We start from the raw sequence: 23,714 nt of genomic DNA, 5'->3' as shown, positions 1-23,714 counted from the left end.
ATCTTCTTCGATCGATTTCTTCACAAAGTCTTAGCTTGGTTCGCATGATTCTTCGTGTTTCTTTGTCAGATTCTGCGTTTTGTTCTTCGATCTATCTCAATTTTTCCTTTTCCCTTGTTTGTTTGATTTTTAGATGGTTACAGATTGAAGACATTTTTTAAATTTTATTAGTCTAAAGAACTAAGTTGGTAGCACCCTAGTCAAGAACCATCTTGATAATTAACTAAGATGAAATGAGTTGGACTTCGAAATTATTTCAATCTATGTTAATTCAAGTGCATTGACATTTTAAATAAATACAAGTACAGCCTTTAAATGTGATAGAAACTACATTGGATCACACCCTGATTACATTTATGACAAAGGCATAAAGAGATAACAAGATAAGAATAGAAAGGACAAAGTGATACACAGAGTAATGAAAATAATTTGCTTTAAATTTTTCAAAGATTATAGTATCATTATTATTAAATCTATCTTCTCTTTTCACTTCCATATTCTGATTTATAACTTCTTGTCCTTCCTATGAGCATTTGCTTATGATCCAAGTTCACCATGCTTCCTGGAATACTTTCTTCCTTGACTCCTCTTATAACCATCTTTTTCTCAAAGTCCAAGGCTAATTTATCATCTAACCTTTTAGTTTTGTGTTGACCCTTTTCTCTACTCTCAGCAAGAGAGGTTCTTCTTGTGATTTCTTCTCTCTTGAATTCTTCCTTGTCAAGGCCAAGAGATCCTTTACCATGGCTATCTCTTGTGGCAGGTCTCTCTTTTGCTCCTAGAAGTAGCTTATGTTGTTTTTGCAACTTTGTACTAGAGGTTTCCTTTGAGTCTTTCTCTTGGTCATAGTATAGGAGCTGCACAACAGTTCTTAATGGCAGAAACTCGTTTTTGACAGCGTGCGCACGCACTTCAGGGGACAATCTTTGGCACTCTAGAATCCCACACAAGCGCTTCTTTTCCGCCTTGCTCAAGTCCGAATGCACCTGTTTATGCATTGAACACACATCACATTATAAATGCACCATAGATATAACCAAGATTTATAATGTGGTCACAGTCACGTCGTGATCTTTGATATTGCAGAAATTTACGGTCAAATGAGGTTGATTAAATTGCATGAGACCTCAAAAACCCTGACAATACAGCCACAACTGCAGTCGCAGACCGTTTTTTAAAACATTGAAAATAATCCTATATTAAAAGCTGACTTGACTACAAAATTGTATATGATGAATTAAAAGCTGACTTGACTACAAAATTGTATATGATGAATGTAGTCTAATGCAAATTTTAGTTAACTTAGCCCAATTGTCGTAAAGGGTCTAATAAAAAGACCATGAAAATTTAAGACAGTTTAGACATTATGTGAATGAAATAACATGATTGGTACTACTACTAGTAATTCACCTTAAGATAAATGTTTATTGCCTGGTACAAATCATCATGCTCTAATCTGCCAATAGCTGGTACACTTTCAGCAAGAGCTACAAACTTTGACACTGGCATATCATCATCCCTTGCCACAACTTGAAGATAGGAATCAACAAGTTTACCAACTTTTCTGATTGATCTTAACAAGTAGTTCCTGTTGTCCACAGAACCAGGGTAGATTCTTTTCCAAAACTTCAAAAAACTTTCCAATACAACTTGAACTAACTCTACATCATAAGAATTCAGGTCACTCACTGCAGCCTCGTGAAACTGTATGCTACTTCTCTTTATTAGTTCTGTTTTTGTCACTGAAGAGACACCTAAATGACTTGAAATGCTCAAAAGTCTTAACAAGAAACCAACTGAAACTGAACCTCTATCTGCAGGAATCATGCTCACAATTGTTTCAAGAATTTTTCTGTTTTTTTCCCTGGATTCTTCCATTTGCGATGCTGAACTTCCGGAACTTTTAACCTTTATGATGCAAGGTAACCACTTACATGCATATACATGCAAAGCTTCACCAATTAGCTGTGGTGGAAGAACATGTGCTGATCTAATAGTCATTATTATGCATCTGAAAAGATCTATATTTAGAATGGATACATCCTCAGTCCACCAATCCTTTGGAACAGAATGATGCTCTTTTCTGTTGTAACCGGGCCTAGTGTAGGTGTAGGACCATTTAACCTGCACATAATCACCATTGTTAAACAAAAAATGTTCTAAGAAATCCATCTGTCTCTTATGAAGTGCCATATTTGGAGTATTTACTTGTCTCGTTATTCCTCATTTTAGATTATCAATCAAGCATCAATTACTTTTTTTTTCCCTCATTAATATACTTTTATTTTGTATCTTAATACACACGACTACTCCGCTAACTACTATTTATTAATGAAGCTCATTATCATAGAAATTATGTGTAACCTTGAAAGACACTTAGTTAGAGACGGAAGACAAAATCAAATCTTATGAGGGGAAGTTTTATGGCCTTCCTTTACCTGTGATAAGGGTGTAAGAACTTTTTCAACAATTGAATCAATGCATTTTCTTATTATGCCAAGATTCTCAGACCACTCTGGTAACTTCTCAGTGGCGTGCAACGTTGCAATGGAGTCTTTCCAACCTTCAAGAATGCATGAACTAAAGAATGACTCAAGTTTACCTACAAAGTTTCCCCTCTCAACGGACTCATTCATTTGAAGGAGCTTAGCAGCACAAAGTGAAGGTACAATATTATGAGCACTAATGTTGATTGAAACTCCATAGCAAAACTTTGCACAAAGTTCAAAAGCTTCTGATCCACCAGGCATATCATTAAGCTCTAGAGGAACACTCTTAGAATCATTAGTATCAGAACAAAGTCTTTGTAGAAGGCCACATTTTGAAACAAGTGGAGACTGCATGTAACAAAAGTAGAATTATAGATGAACTAAGATTAAAATTTTATCTTCTTTTTGTACACACCACACTCAATTTAATTCCGATACCTTGTGTATAAGATAAGTTGTATCGTTGGTTTTTATCACAAGATCAGGAGGTATATCTGAAACTAGACTCCTGCATTCATGATTATGATAATAAGGATTAAACTCAAATCAAGTTTCCTATACCTATATCTTGTCAACAAAATCTCAAATCAAATAATGATGTGGTTGTTTGATTTGAGAAATTCTTGCAGAATATGTAAAGAGATTAGCCTAATTATAAACCACAGATGAAAATGAATACCTGGTAGCTTGTTCCGTGTAGAAAGTATCTGACCTTGTTCCAAGTTTCATGAACTTCATAGCTATTTATTGTGATATCTATGATCAAGACAAACCTCTACTTCAATGCCTGCAAAAATTCTGAAAATCTCTACTCTGATTGATGTGATGCTAGTTTTGTATAATGATATGAATGTGGGAACACTCTGACTGAGTTGCACCAGGTTTCAGGTCATTATGCCTACTGTGCTAGTTCCTGACATGTAACAAGAAACTGAAGAGAATGAGTTTGTGAACTGGTCATGTGTGATGAAATATAAGCATAGTATCATAATTATTGTTATGTTTATAACTTTGAGGAAGGAAAACAAAAGTCAACAAAAAAAGACCAAGAAAACTGATAAAGGGAATGTTAATATCAATATCTTTATGATACCATTTGCTTTATATAAACCCTGCACTTGCAGCTGTGCTGACAGTGTAATTTTTATTTGATGTTTGATTAAAAGTGTACATTTTCCAGTTGCTAACCTTAACTGTTAATAGAAAGTGGTTTCTCTAGAGCTTTGTATCTAAGTTTATTGCAAGATATAGGAACAGAATCCACTGATTCACTTTAAAGATAAAAAGATAAAATAAACAATATCAGTTGTTGCTGCTATATAAATCAATGTTGATATTATATGCACGTACATAACAAATTATAAATGTGTTATAATATGCATGAACCATTATTTTTTTGCATCAACAATTAAAGAAGGTGCATCATGCAATGAACGATATGATTTACCGTGACTAACGCACAAGAGAAAAGCTTATTTTCGGCCATTTTCTTCCGAGGGATTTTGGTTATTTTCAAGGGTTTTTGTCCCTTGGAAACCAATGATTTACTTGTAGTGACGGCGTCTAGGTAGAGAATAGATAGTAAAGACTATTTATAATGTGACAAAACTTGGGAAATTAACTAAAAGTATTGGGGGATAACAAAAGAAAAAAGAAAACTGTGCTTTAACAGGAAGTTGGATCAAAAGTATTGATTCCAAGGCAAATATATAGAGTAATGTATATATAGTCTGCTACCACATACTCAATTTTTTTCAGAAGACATTTTTGATTCCATATATATATATATATATATATATATATAGAGAGAGAGAGAGAGAGAGAGAGAGAGAGAGAGAGGAATTTATGATTATGTTGAGAAAAGGGTATGAAAATCCGGGAGAAAGTGATGCACCAATAACTAGTATGTGGCCAAAACTTCATAAGATAATATCAATATCATTCATTATTTTAGTGAAAGAGCTTAGCATTAGTTTCATAAAAGCAAATCTTAAATATAAAGTAACATTCAACTGAAACTTATAATTGGTGCTGAGTACGACTAATATAATCATATTCGCTGATACGTGAGTAGACGCTTGAGTATAGTGTAGCGGAGCGATTCAGGGGTAAACTTGTAGATTGAATTGTAGTATTTAAACAAAGCTTTGTATTCTACAACTCTAACTCACTGTATTCTATAAAAACTAATGTAGTCAGTCTACTGTCGGATACGTAGTCACTCTACTGTCGGATACGTAGACACAATTAATCGAACTACATGATCAATCATTGTACTCTTGTGAGTTTATTTATCTGGTTACTTTAGAATTGAATTGCTATTCTAACAATTAGTCAGCAGTGATCCTCTGCTGAAGTGTCTTCTCAACTATCTGACCCCTCATCAGCTATAGGAACCAAGAAACATGGAAGATATATCTTTTTCTTTCTTGCTTTATTTCTCTTTTTCTTCCATATTCTTTTCATGCAATTGCTGAAAGAGCTTAGCTTTAGTTTCATAAAAGCAACTCTTTTATACAAGTTTCAAATTTTGATATCAATAAAACATTAATCTATAAGGTCTATAAAGAAGAACTTATAATGGTTGTTGAGGATATATATGATGTTAGTGCTAGTCCTTTCATTTGTTAAAATCTGACATACACTTTGGTCTGTGCTTTAACAGACAAATGATGGTAAAGTAGAAAAAGTACTATGTTTTTTGTAGAACAGCATACATTGCTTTCCACAACACAGAAGCATTGCCCTTCATATTTTTCTTCAAAAAAAGATAGCTTCAGCTTTTGCAGGCCTTACAAGTCACCTTTTTCTTTGAGGTATAATTTTCACAGATCCCAATTCAATTATTCATCATAGTGAAAATTCATAAAGTGTATAGTTAATGTGAGCTAGCTATACTGTGTAACAGAATATCAATAATGCATGTGCACAATATATATCAACTAGGTTTACCATATTCCGCGGTGAATCTGACAAAATCACGCAAAAACTACACTTTAGAGTTTCAACAAAATCATGTTGCGGACGTGGTTTTGTCAAACCTAACACAATTTGAAACATGTACACAAAAGGATGATTCTTGAAGCACAGACGCAAGTATCGTCCTCAAGATATTTTGCTCTAATTGTCTACTGCTTTGTGTCATGGCTACATCACCACCACGCAAACACCCTCTCCTTAATTTGGACTGACTTATAGTTAGACAAAATCACGACGTGCCATCGTGATTTTGACAGAAGCTATATTTTTTAGCTTCAACAAAATCACAGTATCACCCGTGACTCTATCAAATTCAAAGTGATTCCAGACATGCACTAAACTGGTTCTGGCAAGGCAAAAGCCACCTATCTTAATTTGATTCTTTGATGGCATTTAGCCAATTAAGTGACTCTTCTCTTCTCCAATAGATAAAGTTCTCTACCACATATCACACTCTTCTTTCCCTCCACAAGAAAGCTATATCATTACTTTATGTCCTCTTCCTATTGGAATTTTATAGGTACATAGAACCTATATACTTTATATCTGACAAAAGTGCTCCTCATATTTATAACATAATGAAAAAAGGCTTTTAACTGGTTCTGAAGTGTTAAGTCAAAACACAATGCTTTAATCAAATTCCTCCCTAGCTACACACTATTCATTCATCAAACACATTATTAGACCATTCATTCATCAAACACATAACAAATTAAGCATTGAAAAATGACTAAAGAATTTTAAAAAGTGTAAATAAAGAAGAAAACATACCTGTGAACACTATATTATAATTGATGTTACTTATGAATATGAATGATATGAAGCAGAAAAGTATTCACAAGGAAGCAGAAGTATTAGTGTTTGAAGTGAAGGCATATATGGCTTAACATGTGGAAAAGGAAAGAAGAATATGCTTTACTAGTTTCATGCAAGTAATCCTCAGAGACAAAGAAATACTACTAAGGAAGCATCAATAGTGTCATGTGGGAAGACACAGTGTATGGTTCATTTGAATTAGTCAACATAGTAATGTATCAAAAGCATGTTATGATAATCTCCTTTGAATAGAATAGAAGGAAAATTGAAAAAGAAGTCTTCACCTGAACAGCAATATTGAAAATTGGTAATGTATGATTAACTCACACAAAAAGCATGCAATGCAAGTGGGGTAATGTATTGGAGTGTGCTCATATACTAATTGTGAAGATTCTTATGTGTAGGGCCAAGTCCCTACATAGGTGAAAATATCTACTGTGCATTCATCATCATGCTACTCCCACTAAACCTTGGATATTCCTCTTCTATTAGCCCTACCAATAAATCACATAGACATTGAACTTGATACTAACACTAATATGTCGACACGTAATATATCAAAGGTGTTGGTCACTGACGCGTGTTGGACATCAGATACAAAGTTTTAAATTGCAGTTGTGGTTGCGACCATTGTGAATTTCAGTTTTGCGATTATTGCAACACGAATTTATTTGTATGTCGCAACCACGTGTCAATGTCGTTTGTTACATGAAACTGATTGTCATGACTTGTCTTTGTTGGTTGTTTTTAAGACCAAATATAAGTCACCCACATTTCTACTTCATATGTCTCATCTTACAAATTTTGCTTAATGTTCTTCGTTCATGTTCATTCACTCGTGCATTGATCGATTAACTCAAATTTTTATTGTGTCATATCACATTCAATTGGACGAGGGAACCCCATGCATCTGATTAAGACGCCTTAGAGCATCAAATCAATGAGAAGTTATTTCTTTTATGATAAATTCCAATCACTAAACTATTTGATAAAAAAAAATCGGAAAAATAATATTGACAATACCTTTGTGATAAGAAATGACAAACTAGGATAATTTTTTCATTTTCATGTGTTCAATATATAACAGCGCTCCCATTAAGCCTTTGTAAATCTCACATCATTTTGTTCAATTATTAATTATTGAATTTATTTATTGAATACATTCTTTTATTTGATAATTAAAAAAAAACATTTATCATGCAGATTAAATGATGAACATCATGATCTCAATAACATGATCATGATAATAGTGATCACTATAACCAATTTCTTTTGAGTTTCTTAATTATAGATCTTGTAATTATTATGAAGTGTTCAAACTAATCTTTTAACCGACCATGTGCCTTTTCATGAATGTATATAGTCATCAATTCTTCTGCGGATCAGTACCAACATCTTTGTTTATTATGCATGCAGCACTTTAATTGATGTGCTTTTATTTTCTCTTAACCATAGTAAAGTTATATTTCCTCCCTGGCATCTCACATCATGATGAAAGTTTATACTAGTACGAGGAAAAAACATTTTCAAATGTATTTTGATCCAGGATTAATATATTTTGATTCATAGACGCATTACATTAAATTTTTCAAGAGATGCATGTATCAATAATTCTAAAAAGAGTTGTGTTATTTGAACATCCATTTATATGACAACTTTTGAGACAACCAAAATTTTACAAAGAAAATGAGGTATTAACACAAAAACCAAAACAATAGAGAGAGAGAAAGTAAAACATAATGTGAGTATGAGAGAGCAAGTTGTGCAGGACAAGTGACTCCTCTATTACGCAGAGGAAGTTAATTTCACCACTTATTGTTTGTTAGTAGTTAACTAATTATAGATGCGTCCTTCTATATATTGTAACGATGGAAACTTCCTGTGTAGCAATTAATTATGGATGATTGTGTCTATCTTTTGTGAACTGGGAGTTTCAAACTTGACATTTATAGAAGCAAGCTTTAATATTTATGGATAAATGATCATGTCATTTGTTACTTTATCAATTTCTCAAGATACAGTACATATGGCCAGGCATGAAACAGAAATTGGTTCAGACATCATAAATAATGTGATTGGCATGCGGTTATGTTTATGTAAACATACAATTAGTGAATATACTGTACTGATTATTAATTAAAGCAAAGGTTTGAAAATCCACCTCACTCCATCAAAACGGGCTTACCACTAATTACTGATTTATAAGTGTAGCAAAGACTTTTTTTAAAGGAAAGTGTAGTAAAGACTTCTTTTAAGTTAAAAAAAATGTAAAATACTTTTCTTATATAGTAATCCTTTGAAATATAAAATCCCATTTTAAGGACTAATATTTTCCTGAACATGAAGCAGGAACTCTACAATAACCCGCATTACAGATGTTCCTGTCTGGCCAAAGAGTCTAGCTTGTTTCTTCAAGTGAATTATTTACATTTTTTTAGGTCTCCGGCAAACGTCTTAATGGTCTTACCCTTGGACCGGTCTTGGATTTACTCCCAATTTGAAGCGCAAATGTCAAAATTATCCATTTCAAATTATCGTCGGAAGCTCTATGAGAAACATGAGCTCTGAAACATTTTTTTGAGCAAAACAAGCTCTGAATTATGATTGGCACATAGAACCAAGACTAGTTTATCCCTTTGAATTTGCAGTCATTTTGTTTATTTATACATGTTATTAAGGTTACTTTTTAATGTTAACTTAAAACTCAGAAATACTGTACCACTCATTTTGAATATATTTGGTATCCCTGGTCCTAGTGAGTTGCAGGACACAATCACTTAACACTATCGCGACCTTCTTGTAGGACAATTGGTTAACAGCATAATTAACCTGTATCATATCATGTTAATACTATTTTAAAGCATAATTAACCAGTATCATGTCATGTTAATACTATTTTAAACCCAGAAACCAGTATATGTTTCCAAGTAACAATGTGCTTTACTGGTCAATCCTTATTGCTGATGACATACCAGGAGAAGCATCTTAGAAAACGTTGAGGCAAACCCATACTTGAATGAACTATTTAATGGCTCTATAAAAAGGGCAACTTACCATTTAAGGATGAACCTGCAATCTTTAAGAGTTTGTGGTGTATACAGTGGTAAACATTAATTATGGACGCAATGGAACAGTAACTCCAGATGATAAAAAAGCGCACAACATAATATTTTGCATGTTTTCAACTCCCTGTGGTGTCAAACTCAAAATACCACAAATCTATTCCAAAATGCAATCTGCATAGGTTCAATAGTCACCCAAACAAATCATCATCATCCTCGTAATCAGCAATGCTTGGATTGCTTGGATTACTGTCTGATTTTCCACTTTCTCCATTCTCCTTAGCTGCTGGCGCTCGTTCACCACTACTGACAGGTGAGTATGCCCAGGCTGATCCAACTTTGACAGATAATGATTCTCCATATAGGTCATCGTAAATCCCAGTTTTAGCGGGGTTTTTGATCTTGTTTAGGACTTCTTGTAGTTTATCAGTCACACCTTTTTGGGATGAATCTACCTCCCTAGCAGAGGACTGCCCTTTCCCCTTTGGAATTACAGTAGTTTGTACAAGAGATTCATATTTACCAACTAGACTTCCTTCCTTAACACCAACTGGACCAGGTTCTGTTTCTACATCTACACCATCTGAAATTCCAACAACCTCAACTAACTCTCCCCCAACCTGATCCCTGAATGAAACTCTCATCTTCTTAATTCTCTTAGCAGCTCTTTCTGATTGGCAATCCTTGTTTTTGCCATTTGTTGCACTACCAAGCTCAGTGGATTTGGACACGAGATCAGACTTGTTGATGCCATAACGATTCAGCAGCGTATTATAAGTAACAACAGCCTCTTCATCCGATGGGTCAGGAGGTGGTGGGAAATTGATCCCCGTGGGTGGTGAAGGACGAGGGAAAAGAGCTGCATCATTCTTTCTTAATATGTATAATCTCGTGGATGCAGCAAACCGCAATGATTGTCCCACTTCAAACTCAACAGGTGAATCCTTGGTCAAACGCTCATTTGCAACAAAGGTACCATGTGCAGATCCCAAATCAATTACATATACACTGAAATAAAGTAAAAATAATGTTACAACTATAAGTTGCAAGGGAATCATCATTCCTAAATAATATAAGACATATTTTTAGTTTAATATCTAAAAGCTAAAAGTGCTGAAGTGGTTCCTAAGTCATTTGTAATTCATTTTTATGAACGACTGATTAACACGAATTAGTATCTTTGAATGCTTTCGTTTGATAAGGTAATATGGTGTCATTTGATACAGGTAATAGATGCAAGCTATTGGAAAAGAAGCTTTAGTTTTTGAATACTTTTGAGACAAATTATTTAGAATATGCAATTCGGAAAGAAAATGACATATTTATATAGAGAAACATCACATCCATTCCAGTAACATCAAAGGAGAGAGAGATCTGTTCTAACCTTCCGTTCTTGTGAGGAACCACCGCAGCATGTTGGCGAGAGACAGATTGATGATCAAGCACAAAATCACAAGTCTGGATTTGCCTCCCAAAAATATTTCTTCGTCTATCCAAATTAATCCTATCTAGCACCTGACCATCCTTCATAACTTCCAAGTAAAAAACACCCGGTCGCGGCTCAATCGCCCAATCTGGTGGCTGCCACATTGACTGCCCTCCACCAATCTGAGTTGCCTGTTGATTCTGCCCCAACAACGGAGCCGCCTCCACTCCCACACCTTTCTGAGAACCATGTTGATGTTGATTCTGTGATTGATGTACAGAATTCTTCGACTGTGGAGGCAGCCAAGCCGAAGAATGACCAACTACCTTACTAGAAGACTGAGCAACATTTCTCGAAGACGAATTACCATTAACAGAGAACGGTTCCAAACTCTCGGCTTTCTTAAACCTATCAAGACCAGATGTTCTTCCATACATTCTCTTCAAATTACACTTATTAAATGAGCTCTCTTAACTATGAGCTCATAAACAACTTGCATCACAATTCCACAATGACAACAAATCTTAAGAACATGCTCTTAACCTCTCTTAGCACAAACCCTAAAATTAATTAGGCAAAGAAAAAAAAATCAAAACATAATTTTTAAGTAAGTAAGGTGAGTGACATTAACATATTAACAAATCACAACATAGAAATTTGCCCAAAAGAAATTAATCAATCCATGATGATTAGAAGCCAAATGGGTCACCAAAAATGCAAGCAAGTGATTTTTCTACCCTAGAATTAAAATTGGGGGTAAATCTAACATGTGATACAATTATTATAATCATAGCGATTAAAATGAAAATTGCAAGTTTAATTTCAAAGTTAGAATTGAAATAAAGAAAAAAAAAAGATGAATTTTTTGGTTGATTTAGAAATTGATCGGGTGAAAAACGAAGTGAGAGAATCGTACCGATTAGGGTTTTAGAAACGCTGCGTCATTGAGAAGCGTAGTAGAGAGAAAAGAGGGAGACACAGAAAATGTTAAATTCAATTTTCTTTGTAAATATTTATATTTTGTAATTATGTTATTACTGATGTATCCTTGATTTAGAGGATATCGGTACGACCATTTTATATCCATGTTAAATTTCATTTTCTAATGGAGTTACTTTTGGGTAGCACTTTGGTGCCATTAATGGCACCGTGCCATTAAATCTGAGCCATTAATGGCACCAAGATAGATGTGTTTTGTGGTCCAGATGCAATGGCAATGTGTTTATGTGGCCCAGATTTAATGGCACGGTGTCATTAATGGCACCAAAGTGCTACCCCTTACTTTTATTCGTGGGAGTAGGGTCAGAATAAGTCAAACCGAGCTAAGTGTTATTCCCTCCGTTTTAAAATGAGTGTCGTTTTAGCCAAAAAAATTTGTTTCAAAATGAATGTCATTTTCAGTTTCCAATGCAATAATAACTTTTTATTTTCAATTGTACCCTTCAATTAATACTATGTTACACTACTTCTAAAGTATTATTTTTTCTTTAATGAAAAACAAACCAATAATTGATTAGGATAATTTGGTAAAATTGCTATGGCATTTGACTACTTTATTTCATTCCTTAATATGTGTGCAATTGGCTAAAGCGACACTCATTTTGAAACGGATGGAGTACAGTCTAAGTATGTAATAGGTTTATTTTATCTTTTTTTTTTGTACAATTTATCTTTTTTTTTGTCAGGTTTATATTATAGCATACCGGCTAAAATTCATATTTTTAGGGTAAATTACACTCACCTCCCTTGAGGTATGTTAATATGTCAGTTACACCCCCTCTATTTTCACAAATAACAGTAACCTCTCTTTTTTGTGGTGACCAGGGTTTGAACTCCGGATCTTGCATATTATGCATTGTTCATACCAACTGAGCTTAGTTCACGAGGACACACTAACCTCCCTTTAATCTTTTTGGTGGTGTTCGGGGTTTGAACCCCAGACCTTGCATATATTATGCATTGTCCTTAACAACTGAGCTAAGCTCACATGGACCTCCCTTTAATCTAACAGTGTTAAACTGGTGTTATTAGAAATTAAAATGAAAAACTCAAACTTTTATGTTTTGCACTATCTTCCACCAAATAGATTTCATCACCAAATTTGTTACAGGCTGTGTATTTCGTTTGTGAAAGAGAGTGGTGCTGCCCACAAAAACGACATCACCAAAATTATAGAAAATTTGGATGAAAAATCTGACAGCACAATTTCATTGGGTGTAAAGGCACCAACTTTTATGATAGCATGTATTGTCATTCGAATTTACACTCAATTTCTTTACACAATGAATTTCACGACAACACTCTTTTTTTTTTACATAACCCATTTTCCATAAATTCTAACCTTTGGAGTTCGTAGATAGGGTTGTATCCATCAACAGTAGCACCATAGTTGTCCACAAACAAGAAACACCCTTTTCCTTTTGTTTCCTACCAGAAGCATCAAGTCCATTAGGCAGGGCAACAACTTTGGTACATAAGGTATGTCAATCTTAATCTTATTGACGCCATTGGCCACAGCTTTGAAAGACATTGAAGGGAAGGAAATCCTCCAACTAAAGACTTCTAAACCATGAAAGGGGTTGGTTTCAAATTCAGAGAGCTCATCTCTCAAACTTGTTTTTCTTGTTTAAAATCATAAAATCAGTATTATGAGGTTTGTTGTTTATATTGTTCAAAGGGGGGAATTTTTATCCCTTTTAGTTATAAAAATTAAAAACAAACGGTGTTAAGTTGCTATTAAGTCCCAAAGTGAGGTACCTATCTATTTTAAAAGAACTTGGGGGAGGTTTATATCTAGGCTTAATTGCAGTTTTAGCCCCCTAACTTTCTCAAAGTTGCGATTTTAGCCCCCTAAGAAAAAAAAACTACAAAACTGCCCCCTAAGTTTTGCAACTATAGCAGTTTTGGCCACCCAAGGCAAAATAAAATTTAAAAAATGACACGTGGCACCTCACTTAGGGTGCCACGTCAGCGTAGATCGAGTCAAAATTGGCCTTGGGGGCCAAAACTGCCACAGTTGCAAAACATAGGGGTCGGTTTTGTAGTTTTATTTCTTAGGGGGCCAAAATCGTAACTTTGGGAAAGTTAGGGGGCTAAAACTGCAATTAAGCCTTATATCTATTATAAAATTATAGGGGTGTTTGTGTTTTTTAAAGAGACCTCGGGGGAGGTTTGTGTAATTTTTCCTATTTTTTAAGGTGAATAAGTGGGGTGTCCGAGGTTCAAACTCGGACTCCTACATATAACAATGCATGTCCCTAAGCTATGCTCACGGGGACAGGTTTATTTTATCTTTATAGTCGGGTTCATATGAATGTATCTATATCATCATATGAATCCAACTCATCTTGAGACCTTGCATTTTTCTGTCTTATTCTTTTATTTTTTGACGGACTCTCCATCGCAGATTTCCAACAAGTGAGAATTTATTGGCATGCGGCTGCCATGTTGTTTCGGCTGCATTGGAATCTACTTCTCAAATTTTCTATCCTTCGATTGCTCTTTGGAGCATCCACATCCATGCCACCCATATGGGTGGTATAAATGGGTCCCACTTAATTCTTTATATTATTTTATATTTTTCAATAATTTAAACCACTCAAACTACATTTGATAAATATCCATAGGGTCTTGTTAACGAGTGCCCCCGGGGCACTCTTTAAGCATTCATAATAAAGAAATTATTCTTTAAAAAAAGTAAAGATTTCGATTTTCAAAGCAATAAATGGACAAAATTTCATAAAATCTTACTACTTTAGGTGCTTAAAGAGTGCCCGGAGGCACTCGTTAACATTTCTCATATCCATACCATTCATCAAAAACTCTAAAATGGGTCCTACTAAACCTCACAATACACACAATTATATTTTATATTAATATGTAGCACCTTTTGAGGTGATAATTAATTTTATATTTGATTATAAACTCAGCAAAGCACAAAGCCACCGTTATGTTATACCCATACCCGTCCCAAATGTAAAAAAAAAAAAATTTACCCCTTTTCATATAAATAGAAACACAATCCTAGATCATGTTATGTTATTTGGTTTAATAATTCCCATGTTATAAAAATTGCCTTTGATTTTTAAAGGAGCAACCAAATCATTATGTTAAGGAAATGTTAAAGGGAACATAATGCTTTACAAAATTGCCATTGGGGTTGGAAACAAAAAACTTTTTTTTTATTAAAAAATAATTCACTGCGGGTATGGGGATGGGGATGGGATCCCCGAACCCGTCGGGGACGGGGATGGGGTTCGATTTCTCATCCCTGTTGGGTATGGGTAGGGTAACGGGCAGGGCCGGCCCATAGCCCGTCGAGGCTGGGCTATGGCACTGGGCCTCGACTTTTTGGGGGCCCAAAATACTTTTTTTTTGTTTTGAAGGACACTCAAATAATTGTTATATAGAATGGAAGTGAAAACATTTCAAGCTATTTAATGTGCTTCAGTGGCGTGGATGCGTGTCTGTGACTAAAGGGACTTCAGTTCAAGTCTCACCAGAGTGCACTTTTTCTTTATAGTGTCTTGTTTATTTTTTTGGGCCCAAAATTTAAATTTTTGTACATCTCTCAAAAGATTAAAACCAGGCCTACAAATTAGTTGAGACGGCCCTGGTAACGGGTAAGTATATGAGAATAGGGTATGGGGATGGGGAAGGTAAAACTCGTCCCCACCCCGCCCCATTGCCATGCCTAATCTATAGCATCTTTACTATTTGTTATTCCAATCCAAATAACTTCACAAGCTCTTGATATTACTAGTCTAGTATGGTTCATACTTTACATGCTATTTTTATCACTAGAAGCAACATTCGATTTAATAATAACGGTATTGGTCTTCATGCTTCTCGATCAAGGATTGTTACAAACGTTGCCACAATTGGGAATTTATCTTTTGGTTATTGCCTCCCTTCAGATGCGCCTCTTTTAGAAGCTTTTCGGGTTAATGAAATGTGTGTCATAGGCGACTGGAGGATAATGTTGTGGTTGTGTGGCAGCCAACGACTTCCCAGTGTGTTAAGGTCAACATTGATGATTCAATCCTCGGAAGTAATTATGCTTGTGGTGGGATTTTCCGAGACCACCGTGGAACTTTTCTTGGTTATTTTTCTTGCAATTTGGGACCTTTGTCTATTTTTTAGGCTAAGATTATGGGTTTTTTTTACCAGTGTTCTCTTAGTTCTTAAAGACAAGTCTCTCATCCCTTAGAGGATGCGCAATAGATGGAATTATGTTATTATATATTGGAAAAAGCTATGTATAGCGAAACATTATCTCACGACGGCATCCCGACATGTATTGTGGCCAGGTTTGACTTTTATTCACACACCATGTATTAATCCAACCATCCATGTATTGTATGAAAATAGAGATCCAAGACTGTTAATCATTCGCTTGCAATTCGTGAAATTGATTTCGCTTTAAATAGCAAAGCTCTTGTATATTTGGTGACGGTGTTGAGGTGGTTGCTTTTCATATTTACCGTGAAGGCAACAACTGTGCTGACAACCTTGCTAATTAGGGTCATTCTGTTCAGGGTCTGTTTTTGTGGGATTCTTTGTCTACTTTTATTTGAGCCGATTTTGTAGGGACTATTTTAGTCTTCCTAACTATCGGTTTTTGTAACATTGTTCTTATTGTTTTTGTGTTTCTTGGTTTTTTTGCATTTTTTGAGGGTTTTTGTTCACATATTTTCTCCTTTTTTAATAATATATTTTATGAGTGGGAGAATGAGGATGAGAGTTTTTTTTGGGTGCCAACCTAGTTTGGATGCTCAAGTTTCCCCTTGGTAATTTTCTCACTTTTAGTTCTCCAAAAAAAAAAAATCTATACAACACTTATAATTATGCAATTCATGCTATTGTGTCAAATGAACCAATTACATTTTTTTCAAAAAAAATTAGGTTTAATTAAGTTTTTGGTCCTTGTAAATATTTGCAGTTTTTTTTAGTCCCTATAAAAACAAATCACACTTTTTAGTCCCTACAAAATTTTCCGTTAGTGTTTTTAGTCCCTTTTAAATTAAAATTTGTTTAATTATGCTTAAACTTCTAAATTTTTGAAAGATTTTTTACTGACATGTTCATAACATCGCAAGACACTCTTTTATAAAATCTTTTAGTTTTTTATAATGTAATGAATTAAATATGAATTTTTCTAAAACCCAAAATTTCAAGATTATATTAATGAAAATTTGGACCTAATAATAAAATTTTGTTCCCTCAAAAAAAAATTTTGAGTTACTTTTTTGCGGAGGAACTGTGTATAATGTTCTAAATAAGTATTAAAAAATATGTTAAAAATTTAAAAGTTTAAGCACAGTTAAGCAAATTTTAATTTTACAAGGACTAAAAGTATGTGTTGGTCCCTGTTAAATTAAAATTTGTTTAATTATACTTAAAATTTTATATTTTTAAATGATTTTTAACAGACATGTTTAGAACATTATAATAATCTCTTTTATAAAAAAATTAGAATTTTTTAACATGTAATGAATTAAATATAATTTTTTTTAAACGCCGAAAATTCAAGATAAAACTAACGAAAATTTAGACCTAAAAATAAAATTTTGAGCTAACTTATTGTGGCGGAACGTTTTATAATGTTTTAAACAAGTATGTAAAAAATCATTAAAAAATTTAAATTTTAAGCATAATTAAACAAATTTTAATTTAACAGGGACTAAAAACACTAACGAAAAATTTTGTAGGGACTAATAAGTGTGATTTATTTTATTTAACAGGGACTAAAAACACTAACGAAAAATTTTCTAGGGACTAAAAAGTGTGATTTATTTTTATAGGGACTAAAAACAAAACTGCAGATAATAATAGGGACCAAAACTTAATTAACCCTAAAAATTATAATATATTTATAATCATACACTAGTTTCATTTTTGTGACCCCTATACAATATTTATATTGGAAAAAACTCAAGTCTCACATCGGATAGATGAGACTCTTGATGAGAGTTTATAGTGAGGAGGCACTCCTCACTTCACAAGCCGGTTTTGTGATGATGAGTTAAACCTCAATTTCAACCATTTATTAATTGCATATATAATCATATAAGTCAATATGACTTTTTTTTTAAAGGATAATCATACAATTCAATATGACTTGTTTCATACAATATTTATATACTTTTCTTGAGGCACAATGTTTATGTATTTAACAACTATGTGATCTTAGAATTCATTCATTTTACCCCTAAAAAAAATTCATCCATTTTGTATGAATAGTAGTTCGTACAATTTTTTAAGACACAAATTTTTTTATAAATATCTCTCATATTTGGTCATGAATTTAAATTTTATTTTTCGTTACTATATAATTAAAAGTTATCATGAAGTTTCCAAGTGATTATTTTAAAATAGTTTTTGCAGTTTATAAGTTATTAATTTATTAGTGTTTTAAATTTGTTTGACTTCCCTTAAACCAATAAGGCTCATAAACACTGGTATATGTCGAATTGACGCATGTACCATAGAATTTCTCTTATATGTTTTTAGGGAAGAATTTCTCTTGTATGTTGTTGTCGAATTGGCAATATATACAAGATAAATATTTCTATTTATTCCATAAAAAAAAATTATTCAATATTCATCATGAAACTGACCCATACAATTAGACTTAAGTTATCAAAATATTTTATTAAATTATCTTCCAAAAAAATTATTAAATTAAGTTATTTTTAGAGTAAATTACACTCTCCTTACGTCAAAGATACTTGAATTACACTCATCTCCCATCTTATGTTAAAATATACACTCCACTCCCTTGCAAAGTAAAATTTATACTCTTCTCCCTTATAAGATGTTTGAATTACAATCTCATCCCTTAATAATTAAATATGCACTACACTTTAATCTATTTTAACATAAATAAATATTTTTATGATATATATTAATTTTGAACAACCATTTAAGAAAAAATAATTCATTTCTTTATAATTTAAATGTCAATGATAATTAAATTTAAATATTTTTCTATTGATATTATAATTTAGAGTATAAAATTAAATTTTAAATAACCATGTTTTATTTTCTTTATTAATTTTTCACATATTTTTATTTTATTTTGGGTTGTTTCATATTTTATAATAGGGTTTAAAACTACATGTTAATGAAATTGTGAATAAAAAATAGTGAAAAATACGTATTTAATTTTTTATTATATTAAAATAGACCCGTAATACTTTTTTTTGACGTGTGTTAGATTATTATTATTTTTGCTAGATTATTAGAAATAAAAAAAATATTGAGGGAGTAAAGTGTAGATTTTAACATAAGAGAAGAGAAGAATGTAATTCGAGCTTCTCCTAGGGGAGAGGAGTGAAATTATTCTAATATATTTTGAAAAAAAAGGGGAGGGGAGTGTATATTTTAACATAAGAAAGGAGGGGAGTGTAATTCAAGCATCTTAGAGAGGAGGGGAGTGTAACTTACTCTTATTTTTATCCAAATAAAAATATTTTCTAAAAAAAGAATTTAATTAACCAACTAAAATAAAAAAAAAATTAAATTTATTAATTTTTCTTTTAATTAAATCATCCAAACATACACCTTGTGATTTTTATTAAAAAAAATAAAATAAAATATACCTTGTGATTTGAAACAATCAAATCATCGCCGTAACATAATATAAGAGTATATGGTTTTTTTTTTTTTTTGAAAGAAGAGTATATGGTTTATGTGGTAAAATAGTATTACAAATGTACAATTATTTTTTATCATTCAATTATTAAATCTCATCATATATATGTCCCCGTGAGTTTACCTCAGTTGATAGGGACATTGCATAATTTATGCAGGAATCGGGGTTCGAACCCGGACACCTCACTTCTCCACATTTAATTGTATGGGCTCCGGCCACTATGCTACTAGACAAAAAAAAAAAAAAACAAGGTATACTTTAAAAACATCTAGAAATTTTACTTTAAACAAACATAGCCTAGGGTTTTAATCGTCATTTTCCTCGTCATTGTCATAACTTGCATTTTGTTTATTTGTATTATTTATTGCTTATTTGTTTAAGTGCATGTTTCCTTTAGACATGATTGATTCGATAGAGGCTTGAAAAACAAGAGAGTTTTCATTTTTTTCTTTATATCTTTTAATCAAATTATTTAAATATACGCATCATGATTTATCTTTTAATCAAATTATTTAAATATACGCATCATGATTTGAAACAATCAAGTCATCACCATCTATAATCTAAGAGTCGTTTTATTTGCACAAGCAAAATAGTATTAAACAATATACAAATTTATTTTTCATCGTTGAAATATTAAATCTCATTATAATATTACGCAATGTATGGTGTTTGTATTTTGTAAAAAAAATAAAAAAAAATCTATGTTGAGTTATTTTTTAAGTAGTCTCTATGACAAAAAAATGAAGTTGCACACATGGTAATGCACAACCAACATTTTATATACTACTATTTATTTTTATATAATGGTAGAAAAATATGATCAAAGTATGTTATGTGAATAGTACATATAGACATAGTCAAACTATGTCATTTATTTTTGGATAGAGCGAGTATGTTTATTACTAAAATTGTTTACAACGATCTCAATTGTTTATGTGTTAATTAATATTTGCTTTGTTTTCATCTAAACAGTTGGTTATCCGGTCTCTTCGTGACTTGTACAATTGGTCTTAAATATTGATAAAAGTTAAGTTGAGTTCATACGTAACGCTGGTATAACAAAATATGGGAGTAATTCGAGATTATCTAGGGGAATGGATAGTAGGATTCAGTGGGCATATTGAATATGCTGAGTGCCTATATGTTGAACTCTAATCAATTATCGTAAATGAAAGATTAGTCGGTATCATTTACCCAAACTTACAAAAGGTAACAAATGTATAGATTTTATGGTGAAATTAAGTGATACTGATATGGAAGATGAGTATCTTTCCCGAAACTCCAATTTATGTGCAATCTCTACTAATATAAGATACGACCAGAATTCCATATATATAAGTACACAGTTTTTATGGTTTTAGTATGTTGTAATTATGTGATTGAAGTAGTGTCTATTGCGAATTTTGATCTTTTTTATAAATATATTCTGATTAGTAGGAAATGATAGGAAAATGTTGATCGTGTCGATATATTTGGATAAATATGGTTGCAGGTTTTGTGTATATTTTTTTATCATTTTAGAAAATAAATTGTATTTTGTAATTTTTATTTTCGTTTAGAAAATTAGTAAGAATTAATTAATTCAAATAATATTGTAAATTTCAAACATAAAATCACCGCCAAAAAAGGTATTGTATGTCACTAAAATAAAAATAAAAACTAAAAATGAAAGAAAATTTAACCAAGGAAAGTCTTCTTTGAGTCTTCCCAATATTTTCTTGTGATTTTTGAAAGGGTTAAATAAGTTTTTCGTAGTTATAAATATAACAGATTTTGATTTTAATCCTTATAAAATAAAACGAGGTTTTTTTTTTTGATAGAAATGAGGGCGTAAGCCCGGAAACAAGGAAAAACTACAAAGAAATTAACCGAGGGGTAGCAATCCCCATAATATCAGCTAAAAGTAAATTAAACGAGGTGTTTTTATCCTCGCAAATTTTTTTGTTTTGTTTTTGGTCCCTAACGAAAATAATTTTGACGTGTTCTTGACATTTTTTGAACATAATATGAACATACAAAAGTTAAACATAATAAACGGACATAACATGAACACATTTTGAAAATAAAAGACTCATAATTTTGACATTCATATTAACAAAAATGGGTCATTAGGGACCAAAAACCAAATAAAAAAATTTATGAGGACAAAAACATTTTGTTTAATTTTTTAGGGACTAAAATCAAAATTCGCTATATTTTTAGGGACGAAAAACTTATTTAACCCTTTTTAAAATAATGATATTAGTAAAACTTTTGGCAATTATTATCTAATATAGAAGATATTGATAAAAATATTTAAATATGTAAACATAATAAAAAAGAGATACATTGTTTTAAGAAAAATACCAAACATGAGCCATTGATTTACCCAACAATATTATTTAAGGATTCCACCGGTGAGACACTTAGTTGAGTCATCACCCTCGAATCCACAACATTATTTAGCTAAAAAGAATTTAAATTTTTATAAATTTATGAGTAAATTACACTCCCCTCTTCTCTTATGTTAAAATCCCTTGAAAAGTAAAATTTATCCTCCTCTTCCTTGTAAGATGCTTGAATTACAACCACCTCCCTTAATAATTAAATATGCACTACACTTTAATCTATTTTAACATAAATAAATATTTTTATTATATATACACTAATTTTAAACCACCATTTAAGGAAAATAAATTCATTTCTTTATAATTTAAATGTCAACGATAATTAAATTTAAATATTTTGCTATTAATTTTATAATTTAGAGTATAAAATTAACTTTTAAATAACCATACTTTATTGTCTTTAGTAATTTTTCGTATATTTTAATTTTATTTTGGGTTGTTTCCTGTTTTATAATAGAGTTTAAAACTATATGTTAATGAAATTGTGAATAAAAAATAGCAAAAAATATGTATTCAAATTTTGATTATATTAAAATAGACCAGCAATACAATTTTTCCGAAGTGTATTAAATTATTTTTTTTTTGCTAGACTATTAGAAATAAAAAAAAAATTATTGAGGGAGTAAAGTGTAAATTTTAACATAAGGGGGGAATGTAATTCAAGCTTCTCTTAGGCGAGGGAAGTGAAATGTTTTTTAATATGTTTTGAATAAGAGGGGAGAGGATTGTATATTTTAACATAAGAGGGAAGAGGAGTGTAATTCAAGCATCTTTAACGGGAGGGGAGTGTAATTTACTCTAAATTTGTTAGTATTTATTTTGGCTTAATTTGAGGAATTAACCTTGAGTTTAATTGATATTCAGTGTTAATGTAAAAATAATAATTACTCATACATCCAATCATTCCTCACCAAATAGATAATTGTGGTAAACTAATATATCAAAGTGGCAAGACAATAAAATTAGGAAAATTGTTGTTGACACATTAAAGAAGGCTAAAACACACCAATAAAAGACCAAAATGCCCCCTCGGCAGTTAACTATCGTCGGTTTCCCTATTTCTCAGCAGTTAAGTGTCGCTGGTTTCAATTTTCTCGGCAGTTAAGTGTCGATGCGCACTGAAGCTATTTTGGCAGAAGCTGCTGCTGATACACAACCTGTTATAGGTTTTAGGCATATTATTTCAATGCCGAATCAAAAACTAAGCAACATTTGAACAAACATTAACATTAATAAAATATCAAGATTGATGCGACAAATAAACGGAAATTACCAACATCCGTTAAATTTAAAAAATGATAATATGTCATCAAAATACAAAGAAACTAAGTAATGTCATGAAAATAGAACGGAATGAACAAATGTCATGAAAACTAACATAAAGTCCTAAAAATCTGTCATAAAAGTAAAATACTCCTATTGTTGCTCCTGCTCCTATTGCTGCCTCCTCGGCCTCCAGGATCGCCTCCTGGTCAATATCGGTGTATATGCTCCCTAACATGGTGCAAGGCCGCATACAATTGCTCAGGGCTCATCACCTTCTGACCCAAGTGATCATCAGCATAGGAAACAACGTCACTAACCATATCATAGGTATCAGATGAGCCTCTCGCCTGGTGCTGCTCCCTCTGGTGTGCAATGATCTGCTCCTCATTTGTTGGCCTCATAGGAGATCCTGGAATAGGTAGCAAAATCTGAGGGTGAGACACCCATGTGTACCATAGCATATATCCATACTCCATCCGCCATGGCGTTTCTCCTGCCGGATTACCCCAACCGTCTTGCTTAATGGTATGAGTACGAAAGTCGATGAAAGCCTGCACGATATGAGTATCCCGCATCTGAACAACATCTATCTGAGGTCTAGGGACGTTCTGCACGTATCCGTACTGCCGT

The 23,714-nt window shown here is 32.4% G+C and overlaps 2 protein-coding genes across 5 annotated transcripts; both read right to left on the bottom strand.

Moving 5' to 3' along the window:
• Window positions 1–251: 251 nt before the first annotated feature.
• Window positions 252–6,757, bottom strand: LOC146944826 (BTB/POZ domain-containing protein At5g47800-like). 4 transcript variants are annotated; one of them, XM_085743176.1, is made up of 7 exons: window positions 6,240–6,317; window positions 5,183–5,298; window positions 3,169–3,402; window positions 2,928–2,997; window positions 2,439–2,837; window positions 1,411–2,124; window positions 252–986 (listed from the first exon to the last, which is right to left on the bottom strand). In XM_085743176.1, exons 3-7 carry the CDS (start codon window positions 3,225–3,227, stop codon window positions 474–476), a joined length of 1,755 nt encoding a protein of 584 aa, XP_085599302.1. In that variant the 5' UTR covers window positions 3,228–3,402; window positions 5,183–5,298; window positions 6,240–6,317; the 3' UTR covers window positions 252–473. The 4 variants fall into 4 exon arrangements, with proteins under 4 accessions (XP_085599302.1, XP_085599303.1, XP_085599300.1 ...); XM_085743177.1 differs by lacking the exons at window positions 5,183–5,298; window positions 6,240–6,317 and adding an exon at window positions 6,569–6,757; XM_085743174.1 differs by lacking the exon at window positions 5,183–5,298.
• A 2,583-nt stretch (window positions 6,758–9,340) lies between these two features.
• LOC146944825 (SMAD/FHA domain-containing protein) lies at window positions 9,341–11,767 on the bottom strand. The gene is made up of 3 exons (XM_085743173.1): window positions 11,689–11,767; window positions 10,731–11,332; window positions 9,341–10,354 (listed from the first exon to the last, which is right to left on the bottom strand). Exons 2-3 carry the CDS (start codon window positions 11,207–11,209, stop codon window positions 9,538–9,540), a joined length of 1,296 nt encoding a protein of 431 aa, XP_085599299.1. The 5' UTR covers window positions 11,210–11,332; window positions 11,689–11,767; the 3' UTR covers window positions 9,341–9,537.
• Between the last annotated feature and the right edge of the window lie 11,947 nt (window positions 11,768–23,714).

The sequence above is a fragment of the Medicago sativa genome, chromosome 2, assembly GCF_051527215.1.
Source record: "Medicago sativa cultivar Bolivia chromosome 2, Bolivia_mono, whole genome shotgun sequence".
In the NCBI taxonomy this organism is placed as follows: domain Eukaryota; kingdom Viridiplantae; phylum Streptophyta; class Magnoliopsida; order Fabales; family Fabaceae; genus Medicago; species Medicago sativa.
This window is presented reverse-complemented; position numbering and strand designations above follow the sequence as displayed.

What these genes read in the sequence shown, in the direction of transcription:
- LOC146944826 (XM_085743177.1), bottom strand. Translation starts at nt 3,227, where the DNA reads ATGAAGTTCATGAAACTTGGAACAAGGTCAGATACTTTCTACACGGAA. An exon ending in CAACTTATCTTATACACAAG is followed by an intron (nt 2,838 to 2,927) that starts GTATCGGAATTA and finishes TGTTACATGCAG; the next exon opens with TCTCCACTTGTTTCAAAATG. An exon ending in TTCTTACACCCTTATCACAG is followed by an intron (nt 2,125 to 2,438) that starts GTAAAGGAAGGC and finishes GATTATGTGCAG; the next exon opens with GTTAAATGGTCCTACACCTA.
- LOC146944825 (XM_085743173.1), bottom strand. Translation starts at nt 11,209, where the DNA reads ATGTATGGAAGAACATCTGGTCTTGATAGGTTTAAGAAAGCCGAGAGT. An exon ending in GTTCCTCACAAGAACGGAAG is followed by an intron (nt 10,355 to 10,730) that starts GTTAGAACAGAT and finishes ACTTTATTTCAG; the next exon opens with TGTATATGTAATTGATTTGG.